Source organism: Symphodus melops, assembly GCF_947650265.1.
Source record: "Symphodus melops genome assembly, chromosome: 13".
Lineage (NCBI taxonomy): Eukaryota > Metazoa > Chordata > Actinopteri > Labriformes > Labridae > Symphodus > Symphodus melops.
The window spans coordinates 20,495,538-20,517,987 of NC_136703.1; the positions used below are offsets into that span (position 1 = coordinate 20,495,538).

General features: G+C 40.2%; 1 protein-coding gene across 1 annotated transcript; it reads left to right on the forward strand.

Moving 5' to 3' along the window:
• The first annotated feature begins 15,789 nt into the window (after positions 1-15,789).
• hmga1a (high mobility group AT-hook 1a) lies at positions 15,790-22,075 on the forward strand. Its single transcript, XM_079359702.1, has 5 exons — positions 15,790-15,987; positions 16,942-17,061; positions 18,000-18,080; positions 19,061-19,117; positions 19,933-22,075. Exons 2-5 carry the CDS (start codon positions 16,963-16,965, stop codon positions 19,999-20,001), a joined length of 306 nt encoding a protein of 101 aa, XP_079215828.1. The 5' UTR covers positions 15,790-15,987; positions 16,942-16,962; the 3' UTR covers positions 20,002-22,075.
• Positions 22,076-22,450: the final 375 nt, after the last annotated feature.

Below are 22,450 nucleotides of genomic sequence, written 5' to 3' on the forward strand. Positions count from 1 at the left end.
TTGAACACAAAATTAAATATGGCGGGACATATCCATTAGTTGAAATGTTCTTGATACACTTGCTCAGGAGTCAGAGGGAAGGGGAAAAAAAGTCATCAATTCATGGATGAAAAAAACAATATGATATTAAACAAAACAATAACACTAACAATGATAATACTCTCTGAACTATGTAGACCTTGTGTTGACCTGTCGCCCCTGCTTTCATTACAGTTGCTCACATTAATAATAGACAGATCAGTCTATTATCATACAAAGCTGTTCCTGCTAATTCTATACATACTCTTATTATTGTAACTGACATTGCAGCTGTAAATCGATCTCATTCATTGTTGTTGTTGTTGCTCTGTTTGTCTCTATCCTTCTTCTTCGTCTTTTTCCTGTATTCCCTCTGTCCCACTTTTCGAACCAAGCACAGCTTCAGCACAGTTCGTCATGAATCTGGTTCTGTTTGAGGTTTCTGCCTCTTAAAGAAAGAGGAAGTAAAGTTTCCTCGAAGACGTAACTTTGCTAAATGGTTCTGTTCTTTGATTGAGTGACTGACTGACTAGTTTTGGTCATAACACTGATTGTTGCACACACCATTTTAATACACACATGATGTGTAGCATTCTGATAAAGTACAAGTTGCATTAAAACAATTCAAAGTAAACCCCTAGCCATTATGACATGCACATGTGATCATTGTAAAAAAAAAATTACTTGATAATTAAATATAGAGCAGAAAATAGTTTAGACATTTAATGTGATGTTGAATTAATATATTTGCAAAGTATTTATTTGAATTAATGATATACATGCTTCTTATTAGGAAGGTTCAACAGACTCTAAGATCCCTGTTTGCACTGATAGTTTGATATTCACACTGATGGCCTTATTATGTGTGTAGTCTATTTGGCTCGTGTGTGTGTGTTTGTTCTCTAATTAGCTCAGTTGTTCTTTTGTCTGGTGTAAATAGGAGCCTGGATACATTTCTGTCTACACCAGCTCGTGTTCTGCGTTAAGCACAAATGGTTGAAGAGAAATAATCTGGCTTGAATACGAGCCGCTTCAAAGGATGGAGGGTAATACAGCTTTAACCGACACAACAGATTCTGTACATTCATGAAAACCTTTTCAGTGCTGTAACTAATTTAAATCAAAGTCAGCATTAGAAAATACTGTCCAATATCTTACCTCCCATTGGCAGTGTTTGCAGCTTCTCCATGTGTGCAGTTAATCTGCATCTTCAAAATAATTCAGAAGAAGGAGGCCTCGTTCCCTCCCTGGTGCGTTAATGTTTATACTTTGTAAACATCTAGAAGATCCACATATTTCACTTTTACGTTGAAGCTGAGCAAACCCATTTGCTCTCTGTGGCTTCATATTTGTCCGACAGACATTATCAATTGGTTTCGTCGTCTTCTCATCTAACTCTCAATTCATGTGGTGAAAGTATTGTATCTTTGAAATGTTATACTATTCCTGCTAAATCTGTACTCTTTATTTTCAGTTTCCTAAAGTTCAGTACTATTTGTTTCCCTTTCAGTTCTGATTTCACTCCTGTTAGTGGAAAAACAAACTAGAACGAGTCATAGCACTCTTATTCATGTATAACAGGTGTTACTGTATGACCTTTTTTTCGTTTTGTTTCTTTTTATTTATCTTTATTCATTTATTGCAATGGCTTGTTATCTTTTGACAAACCAATGCAAACCAGGGGGTATGGAAATGAAGGTCAGTGTTCTACATTTTGTATTTTTGTTGATCATTCTTGGATCTTTTTTTGTTGTTCTAAGTTGAAAATGCATCAACAAAGAGATTTTAAAAAGCAATAAAACATGTTTGGCACTAAATGTGATTAAAATATTAGTATTTTTTGTTGTCACATTTAGACAGTGTACTTTAAGAAAAAAAACTATATTTATATCTAGATCTATAATTTGAAGCAATTTGAATGTTTCTATTAACAAATACAGAAAAATACATTCCATTCGTTAAATTTATGTTCATCAAAAATATAAATTCACCTTGATCCAAACTTTAATATGGTTGCATTTTTATTTTTATTACTACTTACTGCAAAGTTAGATGATAATGCTGTGTTCATTTTTCTCCTTGAATAATCATGTAGACATTTGATTATGTAAGTATAAAGATATGAAGTAGATCTGTGTTCTGTATAGGATATGATCCATCGTCTGTCTGTAAGTATGAAGCTTCTGTTGTCAGCTCATTCATTTAAAGAGACACATCATTAAAGCAAACTGATACTAAAGCCACTACTGCTTAAAGTCGGATATGATACAAACAAATACTGTAATTGATGTGAAATGTTTTTTTACCTTTTTATTCAGCTGAAGTAAAAACAAACTTCAGCTCTTTTATCTGCTCTAACAATAAAGTCTAACTTATTCTGAGCCATTTTGCAGACACATTCAAACACAGAGAGGTTTCAACTTTAAATGTGGATGTAACCTTTAAACTGGAGTTGGATGGAAATGCCACGTCCACTTTTACCCCGTCTCTCATGTTCTACTGAAACAAGCTTCACATGCTGGAAATAGAAAGGGGGGGGGAGTTTCTTATCTATCTCTCTGCAACATTTTGAACAGAGAATTGCAAAGAGTAAACAATAGCAGAGCAGTCTTTCCCCCATTGACCAGACCCTCCTCCAATTACTTCCTTGTCTCTCTTTTCCTTTATTCTCATTTGTTACATCCTCTGTGACCTTTCTATTGGATGTGGCAGCAGTCAAACGTCAGCATGTGAGCATATCATTGATAGAAGGATGGAGGTCATTACCAGCAGTTGTCTTGGAGAGGGCTTTAATCCCTCAGAAAGCTAAGGCCAGGGCCTGGCCTCTGGAACCGGCTTAATTACTGGCTGAGTCTAATTGGCTCCTTGTACAGGCTACGATGAAAGCAGGATGTGACACTTAAGGCTAGACTTCCTCTGCTGTCTGCCCTTTGTGTCAGTACCATTAACCTTTCCCTTCCACCTTCTACTCTGCCGTTTTATGTTCAATTATAGGCACTATTTAAATCAGATGGAGAAGTGGGACTGAGAGCTTTGTCCAGGGGTTTAATAATTGCACCCTTAATTGCTATTACAGGATTGGCTTCTTGGGTGAAATCTTCTGTGCTGCTCATTTATTTACCTGTTTTATATTGATCTTTGCAACAAATCTCAGTTGGAATTTGTTGAACCTGATTTATGTATGTGCAGAAAATGTGTGTTTGTTTGTATGTTGTTACCTGAGATTTTCCAAGTATTGGAGAAACACTTAATTAGTTGCAGAATGGTAAAAACGTCCAATAATACATTAAAATGCAACAATACTTCAAAAGTGAGCAGAAATCTGCAAAGTAAACCCGTTCTTTGTGTATGCCCTTTGGAATATTGTAAGCTTTGGTCTGTATTGTCACTACTGTGTAATTAATCATACGACCTAACTGCATTCACAGGGTCCCTTTGGTTAATTGGACTGCAGCTGCAGAATGGACCAGGCGATGATTTATTCAGCAGGCAGGTGGAACAGCAGCCTGCAAACCACCCTCCCAGATATTGAGGATGGATGGTTTGTTCCTGCACCCCGCTACTCCCTGTGCTCCTCCATCCCTCAGGCCAATCGACTCTGAGGGCACTCGTACAAGATGGACTTCGTCGTGACAAAATGAGAGTAAGAAAGGTACAGTGAAATCAATTTTCTTTTCTCCGTATTCATGACGCGGACGAGCGATAGCAGGAGAGCAGACAAAGACCATCAGTAGAAAGTTGAACAAGTGAACTTGCTCACAGTTGTTGTCGAGTTAAAAGCAAACACGAAAGGTGACACCCTCGAGACATTTTCTGCCCTTCCCACTTCATTGTTGTTTGTTTTATTTACTGGCTGTGCTTTGAGGCTGACCAGCAGTAACTATATCATTTTAAGGCTTGTTGGCAAATCGAACAACTCTGGCAAGCTTTGTTACACTGTTTCATTTGTGGTCAAGATAATTTGATCCCGCAGAGTACAGTGTGTTTGTGGGTTGAACAAAAACAAAACCAACTAAAAGAATCCCAATTATGTCATTTAGTAAACCAAAACTCATGTCAAATTCAGTTTATACTGTAGATTGTAATAAGTTGACCTTAAGATATTAGAAAAAACAACTTAAAACCGTGAAGTGAGATATATAATGTGTTGTGCAGACTAAAGTAGGGTATTTACAGTAATCTAAATGTTTGAGGACTCACATTACCTGATGAATGAATGCTCGGTTACTTGCTTGTTTAAGTTCATTTTTTAACCTTAAAAAATGTGGACTTAGTCCTCCCGGTGGTTTGCTTTGTTTCCTGCAATGTGTTTCCTGCATCTGCACTGTAGGCCTATGGCTGTCAGACAGCATTCTTCAAATCCCAGTTCCGAATGAAGAGACAAGTAATGGTAACATACTGTATGACCCTGAGGGGAGAGCTGTCCACAAGTCTGTAGTTAAAGGCACCGTTCTGCTGCATCTTTTCCACTCTTGTAGCCTTGACTGTGGCTTGTAGGCTACTCCAGCTTGACAAACATCAGCTCACAGAAGGGGAGCATAGCTCCAGTCATTGTTTGGACATGAGCTCCACAGGTATCATCACAACGATGTGAGCTAACGGTAATTTAATTCCTATGGTGGCCATTTCCACATGACATCCTACTCAAAGTGGGAAGTTTATTTGCTTTATCAATGCGGAACAGCAGTGTCATGACAAAGGTAAGACAGAGTATTGTTTAACTGCTTCTTTATTGAACAGCAACTGAATAGAGAATAGCTAAAGATAATTTAAGGGACACTGGACTATTCCGAGTATATTTGTTTCCTCTAACTCAGTGGTTACTGGCTACACATGCTTCAAGTACGGAGGCTATAGTGGGTAGCCCTGGTTTGAATCCAGCCTATGCCTCCCCTTCTATATTCCCCACACTGTCTCCCTGTCTCCCCGGATTCTGACTCTATTCACTGTCATCACACCCTTCGCTATCAGCGGGCCATAGGGGGCCGGGCCCGCCAACATAAATGGTTGTGCCCCCCCACATGAGGCACAAATCTTTTTTTTTTTTTAAACATAATGTTATATCATAATAAATGCAAATGATGTTGCATTGATGTTGCATTCTTTATCAGTAAATCATTAAAAATGTAAAGATACAATGGTGTGATTGTGTTTGATTGATGGGAATTTACACTGCAACAGCCTATCACGGACTGACTAAAAAGAAAGTTAAGCCATGTACTTGATGTAGTCTACGTCACTGTAGCCACTCGACGTTACCGCAGATTTTTGAAAGCTGGATGAGTTTTTTCCCGGCTTACTCACTTAATTTCGCCATGGATATCCGTATAGATCCAGGCTCTGCCGACTGTTCTCACAGCACACACCTTTGCCCTAACTTTAGGAGCTTCTACAGTCATGTGTGAAAACTCAATTTCCATGCTCCAAAGCGTCTTCTCAGAGCATCGGCACAGTATGCGGTTTGTAAGCAAGGCCTAGCTGATTCAGCTTGCTTTTAAAAAGAACCTTTAACAAGTTTAAGTCCGGATGGAAGGATGAGTTTAAGTCCGGATGACATTTAGGTAAGAAAATGTGTCGTAGGTGCATTGTCACTGCTAAGCTTCATTAGACCTTTTAATAAAGTCCTGGGACCAGATTGTCATGTGTTTGACTTCAGGAAAAAGGAAGGACTCTGCTCCTGTGTGAACTGCAAGAGTCTGAGTGTGTGGAGAGGAGAGATGACTGTTGTATGGCTCGTCACTGTTACTCTCAGTCCTCGCATTAGTCCAGTGTCGCTCTGTCAAACTATATTCATAATCAATCAGAAATAAACAATATAAGCAATGCTTATTAAGATAATAAAACCAATAAAAGAGAGCTGACTTACCTGTATGAAGTCCCATTCAGAGTCAGAGGGTTTCTTCAGTAGCATGACTGCGGGAGACTTCTTCTGGACAATAACATCTGTCTTCTTGGAAAACCTTTGAACCAAATCAACAAGACATGTAAGTTCAGATACAACAGCCGAAATGTCCTAACTACACTTTGAGAGGACAAGGATGACACTTGTTGAGCGTTTGTGAAACTCCAACAGCAATCTGGCAAAACATATTAAGATTCAAATAAAACATATTTGTATACATTCTCCTATGCCACTGTTGAGACACAGTTATTAAAATAGAAGTGTCAAGGATTTTTGTTTGATTTAAAAAAGAAAACAAATGTTTATATGTACCGTATACATTTTTCCCGCAACCTCACTTGAGTCCCGTCTGTCTCCTACACCCACCGTCGGAGAGCAGGGAGGGATGCGAGAGGTTGCGGCAAAACATAGTTAAAATTTAAATTCAGTGTATTTGCATACATTCTCGTGTGTCACTATTGAGACACAGTTAGTAATGCAGACATGTTTGAGGGAAATTGTAATTGTTTGAATTTTGTGTGTACACAGACATTTTTTTTGCAAACAACCAAACATACCACACTAATGATGGCGCTCCAAGATCTCAAGGCAAAACCCTCTTTAAAAAATGTTTTTAAATACTGTAGTGTCCTGTAATTTAAAACATCAGTATACTGTTTATGGCCTTTGTCAGTTTGCTTCAAGGTGAGCATCACAAAGCATTGCTAACTACAGTTCTTAACTGTGTTAGATCAAAACAGTATTTTAGTGTTGAAAATTGACCATAGATTAACAGCAATTGCTTACAATTTAACTTTCAAATAAAGCTTATTGTTTTCTTAGTGCAAATACTTGTAATATCTTTCTGATATCGTGGTGCAATACCATCACACTATAGCCTACATTAACATAACATGCATAATTTACATCAACAGTGTCTCTGTCTCTCTGGATTACTTTGCTTGCTAATTTTGTTTTGTAATGTAGCATTATAGACTGTAAATATTACGCGCAGCATACACCCACAAGTTGTCATTAACATTACAGTATGAAAAAAACTGTCCTTTGTCAACCAAATGAAATTGTTGAGTTAAATTATTCTTTGTCTTGTGACCAGACGATAGCTGCTGAATTCAAAAGCAGAAAAAAGGCGCAAAATAATAGGAAGTGCTCGTCAACTAAAAACTGGCTAATTCTATTGAATGGGATTCATTAAAAATTCTCTTAATTTATAATTACATAAACACAAAGATTATATTTAATGCAACCAAAATAATCAGATACTATCTTAAACATATTTGTTTGAAAGTTACTTAAAAAATTGCCACAAAATCAAGGACGCATTTATGTTGGATACATTTTATCAGATATATTTAGACTACAGAATCTTTTATTAGTGTACCGGGTCCTATTGCTGTTGGTTATGTTTAAAGTGATGTTTGCGTGCTGCGCGAATACAGTATAGGATTATTAAAAAATGCGCCCAGCATGCATTTCATATGCCCCCCTAAGACTAAGGTTTGGCGACGGGTCTGACTGTCATAGAATAAATAAAGGCATAAAAAGCCCCAAAATAAAACCAACAAAAAAAAGGTTTCACATGGCATTAGCCACTGTTGGTTGACAGCAAACATGAGAATACAACTATTATTATTAGAAGATTACTATTTCCTGCCTTGAAATTTAGTTTGTTGCAGAATGGCAGATGCAAAATCCCAGCTACTGCTAATATTAGCTAGCTATCTTTAATTTAACTAATGTTAGCTCGCTATTATGTTAGTTAGGAATTAGTTAAGACTTTGATTACAGTTTGATATAAATTCATAATGGCAGAGACATGTCTTCCCAGCTAATTCTAATATTAGCTAGCTATCTGTAATTTAACTAGCATTGTCTAATGTTTACTAGCTGTAATGTTCGTTAGGAATTAGTTCAATGGTGACTTTCCTACAAACCCTTGATAAGTTGTCAACATGTTTTTTGTCTTGTAATACAGCACAATGTCCCTCTCATGATGTCAGGACTTTGTAATTTATACATTTCAGTCATATGACCGCCGCGAAGGCTTCAAGGGCAGAACGAGTTTAGGAAAGTTGCGGTCGCCATTGAGCACACTGTGGAGCTGCAGCACAGGCCTTTTTACATGAGTCATGTTTACATCAACTGAGCAGCAGAGAAACAGCGATAGTAAAATAAATGGCAAATTATGGTCATATGTCATGTAACCCTTATACAACACATGAGATAGTACTTCAATCGCAAAACTAAAAGAGAAAATATAAAGCAGTTAGCAACCAAGACTGACAACTTCTGTTTCGTGTCCTTCAACAGTAGGAAGCCTTAAATAATAATAAATTTTATTTTTAAAGCGCCTTACATTTAAAAGAAAAGTTCAAGTACCTTTCTTGCCCACCAGGTGTTCACATAAAAACGATATACTGTAATGTTTTGAACATACATTTTAAAGCCAAAATATAATATTGTTCATCCCTGTTTACCTTGTGTGACATTACACATATAACCAGTCAGACTGGAGAATGGACTTGATAATGTACATTAGCAGAGCCTATACATCAACTTTAGCATCACCCCTTCCTTCGCTGTAGTTTGTTTCAGTGCTGCTGGCGTGCCATTACCCTGAGATAACCACACTTTAATAGTTAATGCAGCTATGGGGCTCCCTCTGCATTACAAATGGACTCATCCGTCTCACCTAGAACCCCACGGGTGGCAGCACCATAGTCCATCTCCAGCAACTCTAATCATTCATCAATAGGCAGCTATCTGACACCCGCTTACACAGGATACCGAACACTGTGATGTGGTCAAGGCCAGAGACGGACATCCTGGTGTCAGGCAGGGGATCTGTCAACTGATATTACTGCAGACACCACTATGGGACTTCCCAACTACAACAGCTGGATGGCAGGCTCCAAGTAAAGTCAGCTTATCTGCAAACTGTGTCTTGTCTAGACCTGTCTAGGCACGATAGAAAGAGAAGAACCAACGCTACCAATTACTTACCCTGATTAATGTGAAATATTATGTAAAGGGGCGTTCACAGATTTGACACATAAAAGTCTGTTTACAGGTTGTTAAGAGTGCAAATGAATATGTGAACCTGTAATACAAAGCTCAATGCAGTGTCTTTGAAAGCTAGATTAGTCTTAGAAATCAACGCTACAGAGTCAGTGTCATCAGGGTCTGTAGTCTACAACTCTTAGAATGAAAACATCTGGTACTCTGGGGAAAACAGACCTTTTTTTAAATAAATAACTGATGATTTCATGAGTAAATGATGCTATGAAGGGGCATCATTAGACAGAAAAGGTTAATGGTTTTGGAGGTAAATGTTTGACCATCAATTATTTCTATATCGATCACAGCTTCTAACTTTCTCAAAGTGAAAAACCTATCACTGGAGAACTTTGTATAATTAAATTACACATTCCTATTATGTATAAGACAAGATAAGATGAACCTATACAGCAAGTTTTTGGTTGATGAAAAGGGCATTGACCGGCTACTCCTTGCTCATACAAATTCAATTTACTTTGGTCCAGAGGCAATGGTGCCCTCTTTCCAATTTGCCTGACGGGGGCAGGCCAAAGAGAATGCAATCAATAAAACAAATGCTGAAGTGACTCAACTCTGCAGCTGAGCCTGGCACTTGTTTTGTAGAGAAGTGTGTACCTTTTATCCCCAACTGTAAAGCCTTCCTGTTTTTTTGTTATTGTGGTCATCACATCAGCAATCCACCAAAAGAATCTTCTCTCTATTCCCAATGGAAATAAAAAAACAGTGCTAAAACTGAGCCCAGATCGGCTCCATAAGTATCCAGCACAGATGCAGCCCAGGCTGGCCCTTTTCTCTGGGGACCGCAGCTGCCACACTGGGATGTGACAGGCCCGAAATGGCCAGGCGGTCCCCTTCCCTTTTGATCAATCAGGTAAGATGGAGAGGGGTAGCATGAATTCTAAAACTCCAGATGCAACAACACCAAGGTGACTCATCTATTACTCCTCCCAACAGCTCTGAATTCACACTCATCTGTCAGGGTGACAGTGTCCCTTTTCTTTCTCTACTTAAGTCTGCTTTAGACCCGTGAGGGTCAGTTGAATTAAGTAGTTACTCCATCCAGCTGCCTGTGATTGTCATTTCTAGAGGGTAGGCTTTAAATCACCTGCTGTACATGGACTACATTTTTGGTTCAAATTTGGGCTATCACTAAAACCTTGTTTCTTACTGAAAGCTTAACTTTTATGTCATCTGTGAATCCCTAGGCTTATGAAAAGCGTTGTGATGGATTGTCTTTGAGGTACATTGTCACACTGATTTCTACATGACAGCATTATCGATTCATGTTTACAGAGTGTCTTGGTGACAACAAACCTGCTACAGCTCAGATTCAGGTGAGGAATCAAGTATGACGAGATTTCCTCAGGGTAACACCACCATCTGCTGGTCGTCATCTCTAATCTGCCGGGCTGTTCTGAGCAAACGTCCTTGACCACTGGAGCTGAGGTGTGTTTTATCACTCAGACATGTGGAGAGGTAAATACATCAACACAACAATATTTCAGCAGAGATTCATTTCTTCACAAAAAAATCTGATCATCGTGGAACAAGGATTAAAGCTTCTACTTCTTCTTCCACTGCCATTGCTACTTGCTTCTACGTCGGTATTGTTTATATCTGACATGTAAATGAGCAAGAAATGTCTTTGTGAAATACGTAAAAGAAACAGGCACTGTTCATGTCCAGGCTCCAACACAAGGTGGTGTCATTTCTCAAAGATGTCATTCAGTATTTTATGCAAAGATAATCTGTCTGCCACCTACTGGAGAAAAAGACAACTGCCCTGTATTAACCCTCAATACAGATGCATGATTTGAATAGAAACATATAGAACACAGGTGTTAGAGCAGTTGAATGTGAAGCCAAAGCTACAGCGCACACACTTTGATCAAATAATAGAAAAGAAGATATTCTTCTTCTGTTGGGGGAAACAACAGTTCTGAAGACACCAAAAATAATAGTATTCAGAATGACAACAAGAGTAATCTGAAGAAATACTAATAACAAAAACAAGTAATAATAACAATGAACATGAACATAAGTTGTAACATTGTTAACACCTTCTATTGTTTACAGTTTTTGCACCATATTTTGTGTTGATTCTAATGTAAATATATGACAACTAAATATTGCAAAGAAAGTAAAAGCACACGATAATGTGTGTGGAAATATAGATATATATACAGTATATATACAGTGTGTGTGTATATATATATATGCATATATATGTTAACGTGTGTGTATATATATATATATATATATATATATACACACACGTTAACAGATAACAGAGTTAATAGAGATGCACTGATTGTGCAAATCAGAGCCTTAGTAATACTTATGTTCAAAATATAATTAAGATGATGGCTGAGCCAAATACAGTTTTCATTACTTCTTGTACCTATTTTTCAAACGAACTATGAGATCAAATGCATTTATTGTCCCTGCTCCTGAAATGTTGCTGGAACACATCTTACAAACTGCAACTCATTGATCTTTCTCAGAGACTCCTACACTGCCGACATTTTCTTTCATGTTTGACCATGAAAACAAATCAGCATTTGTCCAACAACTCTTCTCTTATTCAGCAGATAGCTTGCCAGCATTACAAATTAAAAGTTGATGAGACACGAGAGAAACCCATCAGCCATTGACAACAGTAAATGCAACATTATTTGCCATTGAAACAATGTTTTCAACAAGGTAAAACTCGTCTGATACAGATGTTCAACCAATGCATCCATAATTCATTTTTAAAAGGGGATTGCAATACAGATTCGCCATCAAATATTTGCTATAAGCCTGAGGAGTACTGCGCTGCAGCTGACCTCTGACCTCACTATCATGCGGCCATGAAGTGTCAGTGATGAAAAATGATATTCTGTTTTCTGAATATATTCTAATGCAAATGCTCTATTGTATCTTAAGCAGTGATATAGTCATCTGACTCTAAACGAAATGAATGAGATAAAGAAACTGAGCTCTATTTCCCTCTATTTATTGTGATACAGCAACAGAAAAAAAACATTAACATAGACATGTTAAGGCATGTCAAGGCTGTTGCCAAAGGAAGTTTCAAATATGGCTTTATTTTCACCCTTAGAAATTTCACAAGCTTGAGTCACACTATGACTGATGCACCCGCTGGAGCCCCGTCCAAAAATCTCAGGGTGGGGATAAGAAAGTATTTGAAAGGGAGAGTGGAGCGTTGACTCAGTGACCAATGAACGGATGGACCAAGGTGAAATTAGGTAGTTGAAGAGCTCATTTTATTCCAATGCTTATAGGAGTATCACATAAATACAGCACTGTGTTCACTTAACAGGCTGCACGCGCTACTTCCTCTGTTTGTGTGAGTCAGATACTACTCATGACTGAATCAGCCTGGCCCTGCTCCCTCCGCCCACTAACCTCCATCCGCCCCCTCGCAGAAGTATAAAAGACACCCACACACATATTCCCATCTCCGCCCACCTTGCCTTTCAACTGCTCCCACACTTTTCCTCTTCCCCTCCCGGCAGATTTACTCTCTCTCTCCTGCTTCTTTCTCCCTCTCCGCTTATGAGGATGTGCGTGGTGTGTGTGTGTATGTGTGTGTTAGTCATGTTCAGGCTCATCCTGGGCCAACAGCAGCAGCACAAGCACAAGGGGGGAAACCCAGGCGCAGGCAGGAATAGGATGTTATGTCCACATCTGTTAGTTGGTTTGGCTGCAACAGTCTTGTGGTTTACACAGCGCCTAAAAATGGATCGAGCTGGAGGAGAATAAGCTGCTGTTGGGGAAGATGGATAAGCATATAGGAGGCAGGGGGGAAAGGGCAGGAGGACATATGGGGGGAGGGGTGAGCATGCCAAAGTGGGCCAAGAAGACCCCCCCCCCCCCCCCCCAATGGTTAATAGGATTGTCTGTCCTGACCTGCTGCAGAGTTCACGAGGCGAGAGACGGCTCTGAGGAGGACGTCTGAGGTGGAAGTGTTGTCTCTTGGAAGATTTGATTAGCATGTCAATTCGAACTCACTCACCCGTTTGTGTCGTTGTTTTCCTGTGCCACAGGTTGGGATCTGCTACAGAAAGACTGAGTCTGGGATAAAGGAGAGCGATCTGATTTGACGTGACCTTTTCGATTTTTAGATTGACAAGTGAACATTAACCTGCTATCAGATCCTGCTGTAAAGAATATCAATCAAAACACACTCAATAGTACAAGTATTCTTTGAGAAATTGTGTTCCAATTAACCTCTGTTTAATAATTGCACTTTGAAGAATTAAACAGTAAAGACTTATCATGATAGAAGCATTGTGCTGATCAAATTGTTAACATTAGTATTTATGATATATGAGAATCAGAATCGTAGTACATTTACATATACAAGGAATTTGTCTTGGTGTATTGGTTCAAAACATGTGAAATGAGGCCAGAAAGATCTGCTCTCGATCTGTAATGGATAAACATGAAAATGTTTGTTTTATTTCACATTTCTATCACTATACCATCTTTAAAAGACAAAAAACTTGAAGAATCCTTCTTTATTAAAACCCCTAATGTCCTATATCCTATACTCGGAACGTACAGTATATTTTATTTGACCTGATAACCCTTTTAAACATTGATAAGTCCCTTTGTAGTGACATGAAGTAAAGTCTCTTGTTATACTTTTTAACCTGTCTTTTTGCTTGTTTTCATAATTCTCAAATTAGAACATAACTGTACAATTGAATAGGTTTTTGTTGCTTCCTCAGTTAAAGATGTAATTCAACATGTCCGATTTCAGAACCAAAAAATCATTTGGCTATTTTACATGCAAAATCTCAAGGTTAACTTTAGACTGTCCTATTAATGATATCTGAATATTTAATTCCAAATCACTGCTCTATTATCACCTTCAAGTTTGTGCATAAAGTTGACGTTTCATGCGACCCATCGTTTTCTTTTAACATACAAACGTAAAATGCAAACATTTGTTATCCATCATGTCCGTCTGGTCACATTGCCCAGTCCCCTGATTGGTCTCCAGGTGGTGCCAGTGGTTGAGCAGGACGACATTCCTTACTCACTCACTCACTCACACACGCACTCGCACGCACACACAAACACACAGAGTGGACCTATTTCCCTGTCTCCATCCACACACATTCTGAGGGGCTGGTATGGCAGGGATGTGTGAGGGTGTGGGGGATGGGGCTGAAGTAGTTGTGGAAGATAGAGAGGAAGGAAGTGAATAGAGTGAGAAATGGGGAGGGATGGGGGGGTGGCATGCAAGGCAAGCACATGCTGAGCGGAACATTGGACTCATTGAGAAAAGCGCTCTCTCCATTCATACTCTATCCAATCCCCTTTTACCAAATATCCCACTCCTGTACTATCATGTACATACACTAACATCAGATAACTACAGTTTGGGTGTAGAAATAAATCAATACATTTGAGAATACAATTTTATTTGATTAAATCTCATTTTATTTGAGATGAGTCCTGAAAGAAGAAGTAAAAAATTGAAATACAAGCGTGATCGTAAATGGGGCATTCGACCACTCTTAGGTCACTCTACATTCTCATCAGTATCATGTTTTCAATTGCATAGGCCCCATAAGCTCCAGAAGGGCACTCTTTGACTCATGAAATCTTTGTGTGAAAGAACAAGTATAGTTGGTTTGATTAGAATACAGTTTGGAGTGTCTCATCTGAATCCACACTCCTGCAATAAGCATTTGAGGTTCTGTTTTAAATACAGAAGGGTCTCAGCAATAACGGCTGAGAGCAATGGGCTTAACATAAATGTCTTTATGACGGAGGGAGAGAGATGCAACAGACCAAGTAGTTTTGGCCAGTTTACTTACTGAACCAGAGGCGATGCTGAAAGGAAACGAAAACTTTTTTGTATTCAATTATTAGAAAAAAAAAAAAAAAAGATTAGCTTTTGTTTCACTGTTTTTAAGTTTAAGGTGAAGTTTAAGTTTGCTTTCCTATTCGCATCTGCTCTAAAAATGACAAGAAAATTGTATCACACTATCCTGGTAAGATGAAGGCTTTATGAAATCAGCGAGGAAATCTTATAACACAATGACAACATTTCATCTAAGAAGCATCCTACATACGATAACAAACCAACAACAACCGTGCAAGGCTTTTTTTTCTTCACTGACATTTGCAGTAAATCATGTTTGACACATTTCTTCCTACATTTCAGTTAAAGATCGTAGAGTCATACACTTGAAGTCATTTTGAATAGCCTAATATTTTCGATCATATACCTTTGTTCAAGTAGGTTATTTACTGTATTTAGACTGCAGTTCCAGCTATATCATTTAAATTACTATAGTTGCAAATGATAAAATCCTTGATAGTAATCCATCGATTTCACCCTTATGAAGCGTTGTTCTGCTTTACTTAAGTACACTTAGATTGGATATTGTAATTGTATTTTACTAGGTCTCATATTTTATCTTACATTTAAAATGAATGACTTTCTTAGATGGGGGCAGTTTAACATATAGAGATACTAAATCATGTGTAGTTCTCCCAGCATAGCATGTTTTAGGAGGGAAATAACAAGAAATGCCTTTCTCTGCCTAAAACCAGCTTGTTTACATTGGGGGAGGTCACAGTTCATTCACCATCACAGTGGACACTATGGTATGTATGGTAATGGTAATGCATACTGGTTTAAACCAATACGCCAATACATACTGTTAACAACAAGACTGAGGTCCGTTGTTGTTGATGGTGTATTCAGAAACTTTTAATTGGGCGTGTTGTGATCAAACCTGAGGAATATGAAGGGTTCTGGGAGGAGAAGAGAGTGGGAGGAGGGGGTAGTTGAGCTCCTCCAGTGCTGTTGGTGGCCCATTTATCATATCTCCGCCCTCTAGTGTTTCAGCTCCCATGAGGGTGGCTCTTTAAATTGCCCCAAAACTGCCCCTGGCTGGCGCCTTTTCCCCCCCTTATCTGCTCGAGACGAGACGCACGTGCTACATTTAAGCCGTCGTTGGATCAAACCACTCAATCTGCAGGTGAGACTTTTTAAATACGGTTTCTTTTTTTTTTTTTTACATAATGTGTGATATTCCTTTTTCCAATTCATAAGTGTATTTCGGCGCTTCACGAGCTGGGATTTGGAAGGGGCGGGCTGTGTTGTCTGACGAATAAAAGCTGTAGCCTATAGATCTGTGCAGGGCTTTTAACCGGGTACAACCAGCCAGGCTTAAAGGAAACATTTCGTCTTAAATTTAGAGGAGAGGTTACAACCGAGCCATAGAGGTGAGTGCAGGGGAAAAAAACCTGGGAAACTTTGCATGCTATTGTCGATTTTTAACATGTATTCTACATTTTAATCGCCGGAGCTCCGGCGACGGGAGGCTTGCATGCTCTGAACGCGAAGCCGTCTATTGTTGCCGTAGCTCGGGCATGAGACGCCGCGAGCGAACCCTGCTCCCTCGCTCGCCTGCATTTTTCTGCGCTTAAAAAAAAAAGCAAGGTCTGGAAAGAAGGCTGCAAATCCCACCGAGTACATGCGAGTCATGGTGTGGATGTGTGTGTATTCGGCATGGAAGAGTTTTATGCACAGGCCCCATTAACCGGCCACAACAACTAGGGCCTCTATGCGTGGTCGGTGCGGGGAAAGGGAGCGTCGGGTTCAGCTGTGTTGTACTGAGTTTCTCGACCTCGGATCGCCTACGAAACTGGAGATATTATCCGATCTGTTTTGATACCAATCCCCTGTTTGAGCAGTAACGTCGGCGGTCTAAGGAAGCGTGCATAAGACCGAAATAGAGCTGGAAATAAGTGCGGATTAATTGAGTTAAACGCGTTACCGGTTGGGTTTGTTGTTGCGGTCAGTGAGTTTAAATGCCCTGGTGATTCCTGCGCGCTGTGCGTGTGTTTGTGTATGAGTGCGTGTGTGAAACTGAGCACGACGCCTTGTCCTGCAGACAGTAAGCCTGACCGGTGTGATTTATCTCCTGCAGGTTTGAAAAAACGAAGCCAACATGAGCGACAAGGGGACAGTCTCGCCGAAGGAGAAGGAGGCAACCGAGAAGAGGGGGCGGGGAAGACCCCGCAAGCAGCCGCAGGTAAACACATCTGACGTAAGTAAATTATATTTTTTCAAATTATGGGACAGCTATGTCAGTGTTGCATGGAATTGGTATATGCTTTAAGAGGAGGAAGGGTGTAACAAACAAAACAAGCCCACATCTGGTTCAGTTGACACTGATGCCCATGTGATAAGCCATGATCCACCATCCATCTGGATATGGCTGCAGAACACCCTTTTGACCATGAGTTCACCCCTTATCTGTGTAAATGTAGACGTCTGCCATAAACTTCCTGTGTCTCACCGGTTTGTAAGCTACCTGTAACCAAACACCTTTAAACTGGTCTTAACCCCCTCCCCCCCTCCCTGCACAAAGCAACCTCTGCTCCTTTCTACTCGCCATGTAATGGATGACATAGCAGTGTCGAGGCTCAGAATGGCTCGTATAGCTGTCACTCAGCGCCGGGTGTTTAAGGATTGAATTGCATGGTTGCTACGAGCTGCGGTTGTAAACACTCGAGAAATGCAATATCAGATGAGTCGGCCATGGCACGGCATACAACCACAGATATGCAAATGAACAAGATGTCTGCTTTCATACTGAGGTTGCCTTGCATATTGGCGTTGACGGTAATCCCCTAAATGATTATCTCTGACACACTCTTTCTACACCTGATTGTGATCACTCTTAGATGGATCTGTAACAAACCAATGTTTTTGGTAAGGAGTTGGTGAGCCATCAGCTTGTTTACATGTCATTGGATGGTTACCTACCTGTAGCTTTAAACACCTGTCAGCCTTCCTGACCTTGAAGTGACAAATGTACATTAGAGTTTTCATGCCGTTATGTACCAATCCCCATTCTTGCGCAATAGGATCCTTGTAGTTGTTGTGTATAACAGTAAATGCAACAATAGTGTCTGTTTATGGGTTGAAATTGAGCCTTTTTTTGTGTGAACGCAGACTGATATATTCTATATTAATTTTCAGGAACCAAGTGGGTCTCCTACCCCTAAGAGGCCTAGGGGGCGTCCCAAGGGCAGCAGAAACAAAGCCCCCAGCAAGGGCAAAGTAAGTGTGCTGTGTGCAGAGATGAGTATACACATGTTTTTATATTGGGGGGGGGGGGGGGGGGGGGCGATTTGAGTCACCATGCACCTTGAGCCAGACTACAACTGTCCCCTCAGCTCGCTCTTACAGCAGTTTCCCTTTCTCGAGCCCTCTTCCCCTCAGCTGATGAACGTTTGTAACGGTAGCTAACCTCATCCTCTTAAAAGGACGTCCTGCTGTTACTTGGGATGTATCTGCTGGTTGTGATTTAGCTGCTTCCTTTCATGGCGTCAGAAAATAGTCCTGCTGGTGTTTCCCATTGTAAAGACTTCAGTTTACTGCTTTTTTTTTTTTTTTTTTTTTTTTTTGAGTGATGCTCTCTGTGTACTTCCTGTCCTCCAGCTTCCTGCAGCTTGTCATGCACAGTGCGGTGCAGGTGCAGAGGCCGCAAAGACTGTTTCCAAGCTGACACTAAGCACCCCTCCGCCCCCACCCAGCACACAGCCCTAGTTCTTCTCTGCCTGTCGTCTCCATAGCAACAACTGATTTTTCTCCCTCGCCCCAGCCCTCCAGCTCCCCCGTGCGCTCTGTCCTCAGCTATGTATAGGAAACAGTGTGAAGGAGGGAGACGCAACGAGAGGGAAAGGCACAAACATGTATGATATAGGTTTTAGCAGCGAGGGCCAAGCTGTGGAGGGTTTGTGTCTCTGCGCAGTTCCACCAGCTGTCTCTGAGCCTCAGACCAGGTGGCCAGCGAACTGGAGTGCCCTGTGTGCAGTTCCTGTCGGCCTTCCAGATAATAGCCAATGAACCCAATGCCCCCTTTCCATCCCAGTCTACAGGGAGGCTCTGCTGCCATCTGCAGGCAGCAACACGAAGAGCTATGCATTGTTTACACCACAGACTTTTCCAGCCAAACATATGAGCCAAAGAGGAGCTCATTTCATATTGAAAATTCACAACACTTTTTTTTTTAACCTGGGAACTGTTCTCTTATACAGAAGGCCGCAGCAGCCCCCTCTGCTGGTGGAAAACGTAGGGGAAGACCTAAGAAGGAGGTAAGAGCCATTCAAGAGTGTTCAGTGTTCACATTCGTTTAACAGTTCCTCTGCAAATTGAATTATGATTGGTATGACTGTCTGCAGGGAGAAATTGCATTTCCCTAATTCCCCCCCCCCCTCCTCTGAGCAAAGTAATGTCTTTAGTCATCCCCACTCCTTTTGGTTCTCGTGTGTTCATTTAAAGCATCCTCTTTGTAGAATCCTACATCCGACCAGCGAAACGGGCGAGCCGAGTTTCCTTTTTTTTTATTTTATATGAACGAACGAAATGAGTCGCCAGCAGGTCAAAGATGCTGGTTTTAATCCGTGGAGAAATTGCGGTCTTGTAGTAACATTCTGTCATGTGCATGAGTGGTTAGGGCGTACTCTGAAAGAAGAAGTCTGGATTGAATTAGTCACAGAGAGGAATGACCCAGAGTTACCCTCTTAACTAGCCTGCTCATTTTTATGAATGAACATCTCATTCTATAGTGAGGAGGAGGAGGTGGGAGGGGTGGGGGAGTCAAAAGCAGGATGCCTCATTGTGACTCACTGCTTTTATGAATCACTTTTCACTACAGATGGCTCACCCTTCCCTTGGGTGTTCTTCATGCCACAGTGGTGTATCAAAGAGAAACTATAATAACATTGATTTTTTTTTTTTTTTTTTTCTTCTCCCCCTCGTGTTGGTACTTGGGGTTTTTAAAGCAAAAACAGTCACGTTGAGACATGAATCACAGGCAGCCATTGTTGGTGGCACATTTTCCTCATGTGTGTAACCAAATCGCGGCTAATTTTTTTCTTTTTCTTCTTTTCTTTCCTTCTTGTCACAGGAGAAGGAAGAAAAGGCATCCCAGGAATCATCTGCAGAGGAGGAGGAGGAAGAAGAAGAGGACCAGTAATTCAGACAACGCATGCTACCTCACTCAACATACTGACTTACTGTTAACCAGAACTGGGCTGTATCTGCGACACCAGTGCCACCACATGACCACTGTTCATGACAGAGCCCATCTTTTTTTTCCCGCCAAAAAGAAGGGTTAACACAGTACGAATATCATGCAACCGCACTGGATAGAACAATGGACCTGGCTAAAGCATAGATCTACGAATTACAGGAAAAGGTGTCAGCCCTTTTCTCTACACGTCATGTTATCACAAGAGTCTTTTATACTGGACAAATAGTGTGCTCCAAGGAGCCTGGATGTTTTCTGTTCTTTCCCATAAAGAAGGTTCTTAGGACATTTTCTCTGCTTAATGTTACTTATTCGTTGAACCCGCATCTGAGATGGTAGGGCGCATAGATTTTTCTCTCTGTTTTGTACTGGACAAAGGTGAATTTTACCGATTTAACTTGCTGTTTTTTTTTTTTTTCCGTTCCTCGTGTGTTCGTGTGAAGTGGTTAACCTCTCCTTTCGCATCGTATTTTAGATGGAGTTGAGCTTCAGTGTGTAGGATGAGATTAGGTAACTGATAGTAGTGTTTTCCCCCTTTTTTCTTAACTGTTTTTCCTCCGCCCCTTTCCTCATTTAGTAGTCATGTTAACCACCTTCTTCCTTGGTAGATGAGCTCAGATTATGGACATCAAACTTCCTGCACAGGTCTTGCAGTGCAGAGGAGCGATGTAAAGTGTATCGTCGGTAATCAGAATACTGTTTTTTGTTCCTCTGGGTTACATACCATTTTTTTAAAAAACAAACTAAAAAAAACGTGTGCTGCTTTTTCATGATATAATAAACCATTTTTTTTTTGGTATACGTGTTTTTAAGGATACAGTCGGCAGAGTTCTAGGCTGAGAGCATCAGTGTCGTTTCTTCAGGGAGCTTATACAACAGCTGTTACATTTGCGTCTTTGTCTTCACATGGGTCCTTCCCTTTTTCCAAGCGCTCACATAATCACTCATCAGGCAAATCGCAATCGGTCAAACGAGGAGTTTGATTGTAATCGAGGATAGTTGGTGGCGCTTCTATCCAACAGGGCTGTACGTTACTTTTCATTCCACCTAGTTCTCGCTGCGTCACCTAGCTTGGTCCTTCTGTCATCACTTAGTACAGTAATATACTTTTCTTAGGCTTGAAGATGTGTGTTGTTTGTATGCTGTCCGCTACAGGAAAAAAAAGTTGTTTGTGTATTTCCAAGTGTCAGGGAACCCGCCGTCACAGTCCACTTAACTGGGTTTTTTTCACACACCTAAGCTGCTACAACAACCTCAGTTACGAAACCCGGAAAACTGCAAGCAGGCGATTCAAGGCCTGGTATCTCATACCTCACTCGACAGCTTACTTTACCATGTTATGATTGCATTTAACTGGTTTTTTTCTGATGTTTTTAAATGTATCCTCTGGCAAGAGTTGGCAAGGTGTCGTTATTACAGAGTTTGTTTGTTTTTTTTCTTTTGAAACCTGACTGCAATGAGTTGATTTGATGAAATGCGCAGCACATCTTCAACACGTTCATAACCAGAGCTCGCCAGGCAGGTGTTTTTTTTTTTTTTTTTTTTTTCCGTTTTGTTTTCATGTGTGAAGCATGTCAGGGAGACCTGTCAGCTTGACGACTGTGTTCGCTGACTGTGGTAGATTAGCAGGTGTGTTTTTAAATTCTTCTGGTGCACTGAAATGTTGGTTCAGATTTTCATGGACAAATGTGTGTTTGTTAAAGACTGGGCGCTCTTTCCATTGAACTTCTTCTGTTGGCCAATGTGTCTTTGGTAATACAACACATACAGCCACCCTCGCCATTCTCATCCAATGGTCACGTCACGTCTTTCCCCACCATCATCAACCTACTCTTGACAATATCAGTGTCAGTTATCATACCAACATGTTACATCAGTTCATTTATATACTGTAAACGCAACAGGATGGGATCATTCTTTTTAATGTACACCGTATATAAATGTACAATGTCTATATTTCTATGGTGCCCTACAACAATTTGTATCAGAAATGGTCAATAAAGAGAATTTTCTTTGTCAATCTTCTTTGTCAAGTAATTTCTGAGGGGATGTTAGAAGACTAACATACAGCAACTGTTTTTTTTTTTTTTAAATATCAAGCGCTGAGATTGTTGGAAACCGTGCGGATGCTTCAAGATTTTGTTGTCCAGGAAATGCTTACACCACATCCCTCCTTTTGTCCAAAGTTCTTGCATTTATCAAACCATTTTTCCTGACCTTTCTCTAAAATCACATTACAGCAGAGACTGATCAGTGTTGAGGCTAATACATTACTCCTATACTGAAGGCTAAAAAATGACCATCCTCTTTCTTGAAAATGTCATCTGTTCAGCTAAAGGGAACGTTCACTATGAATTTTCATAGTTGGAAATGTTCAAATAAAGTTTCATCAGAA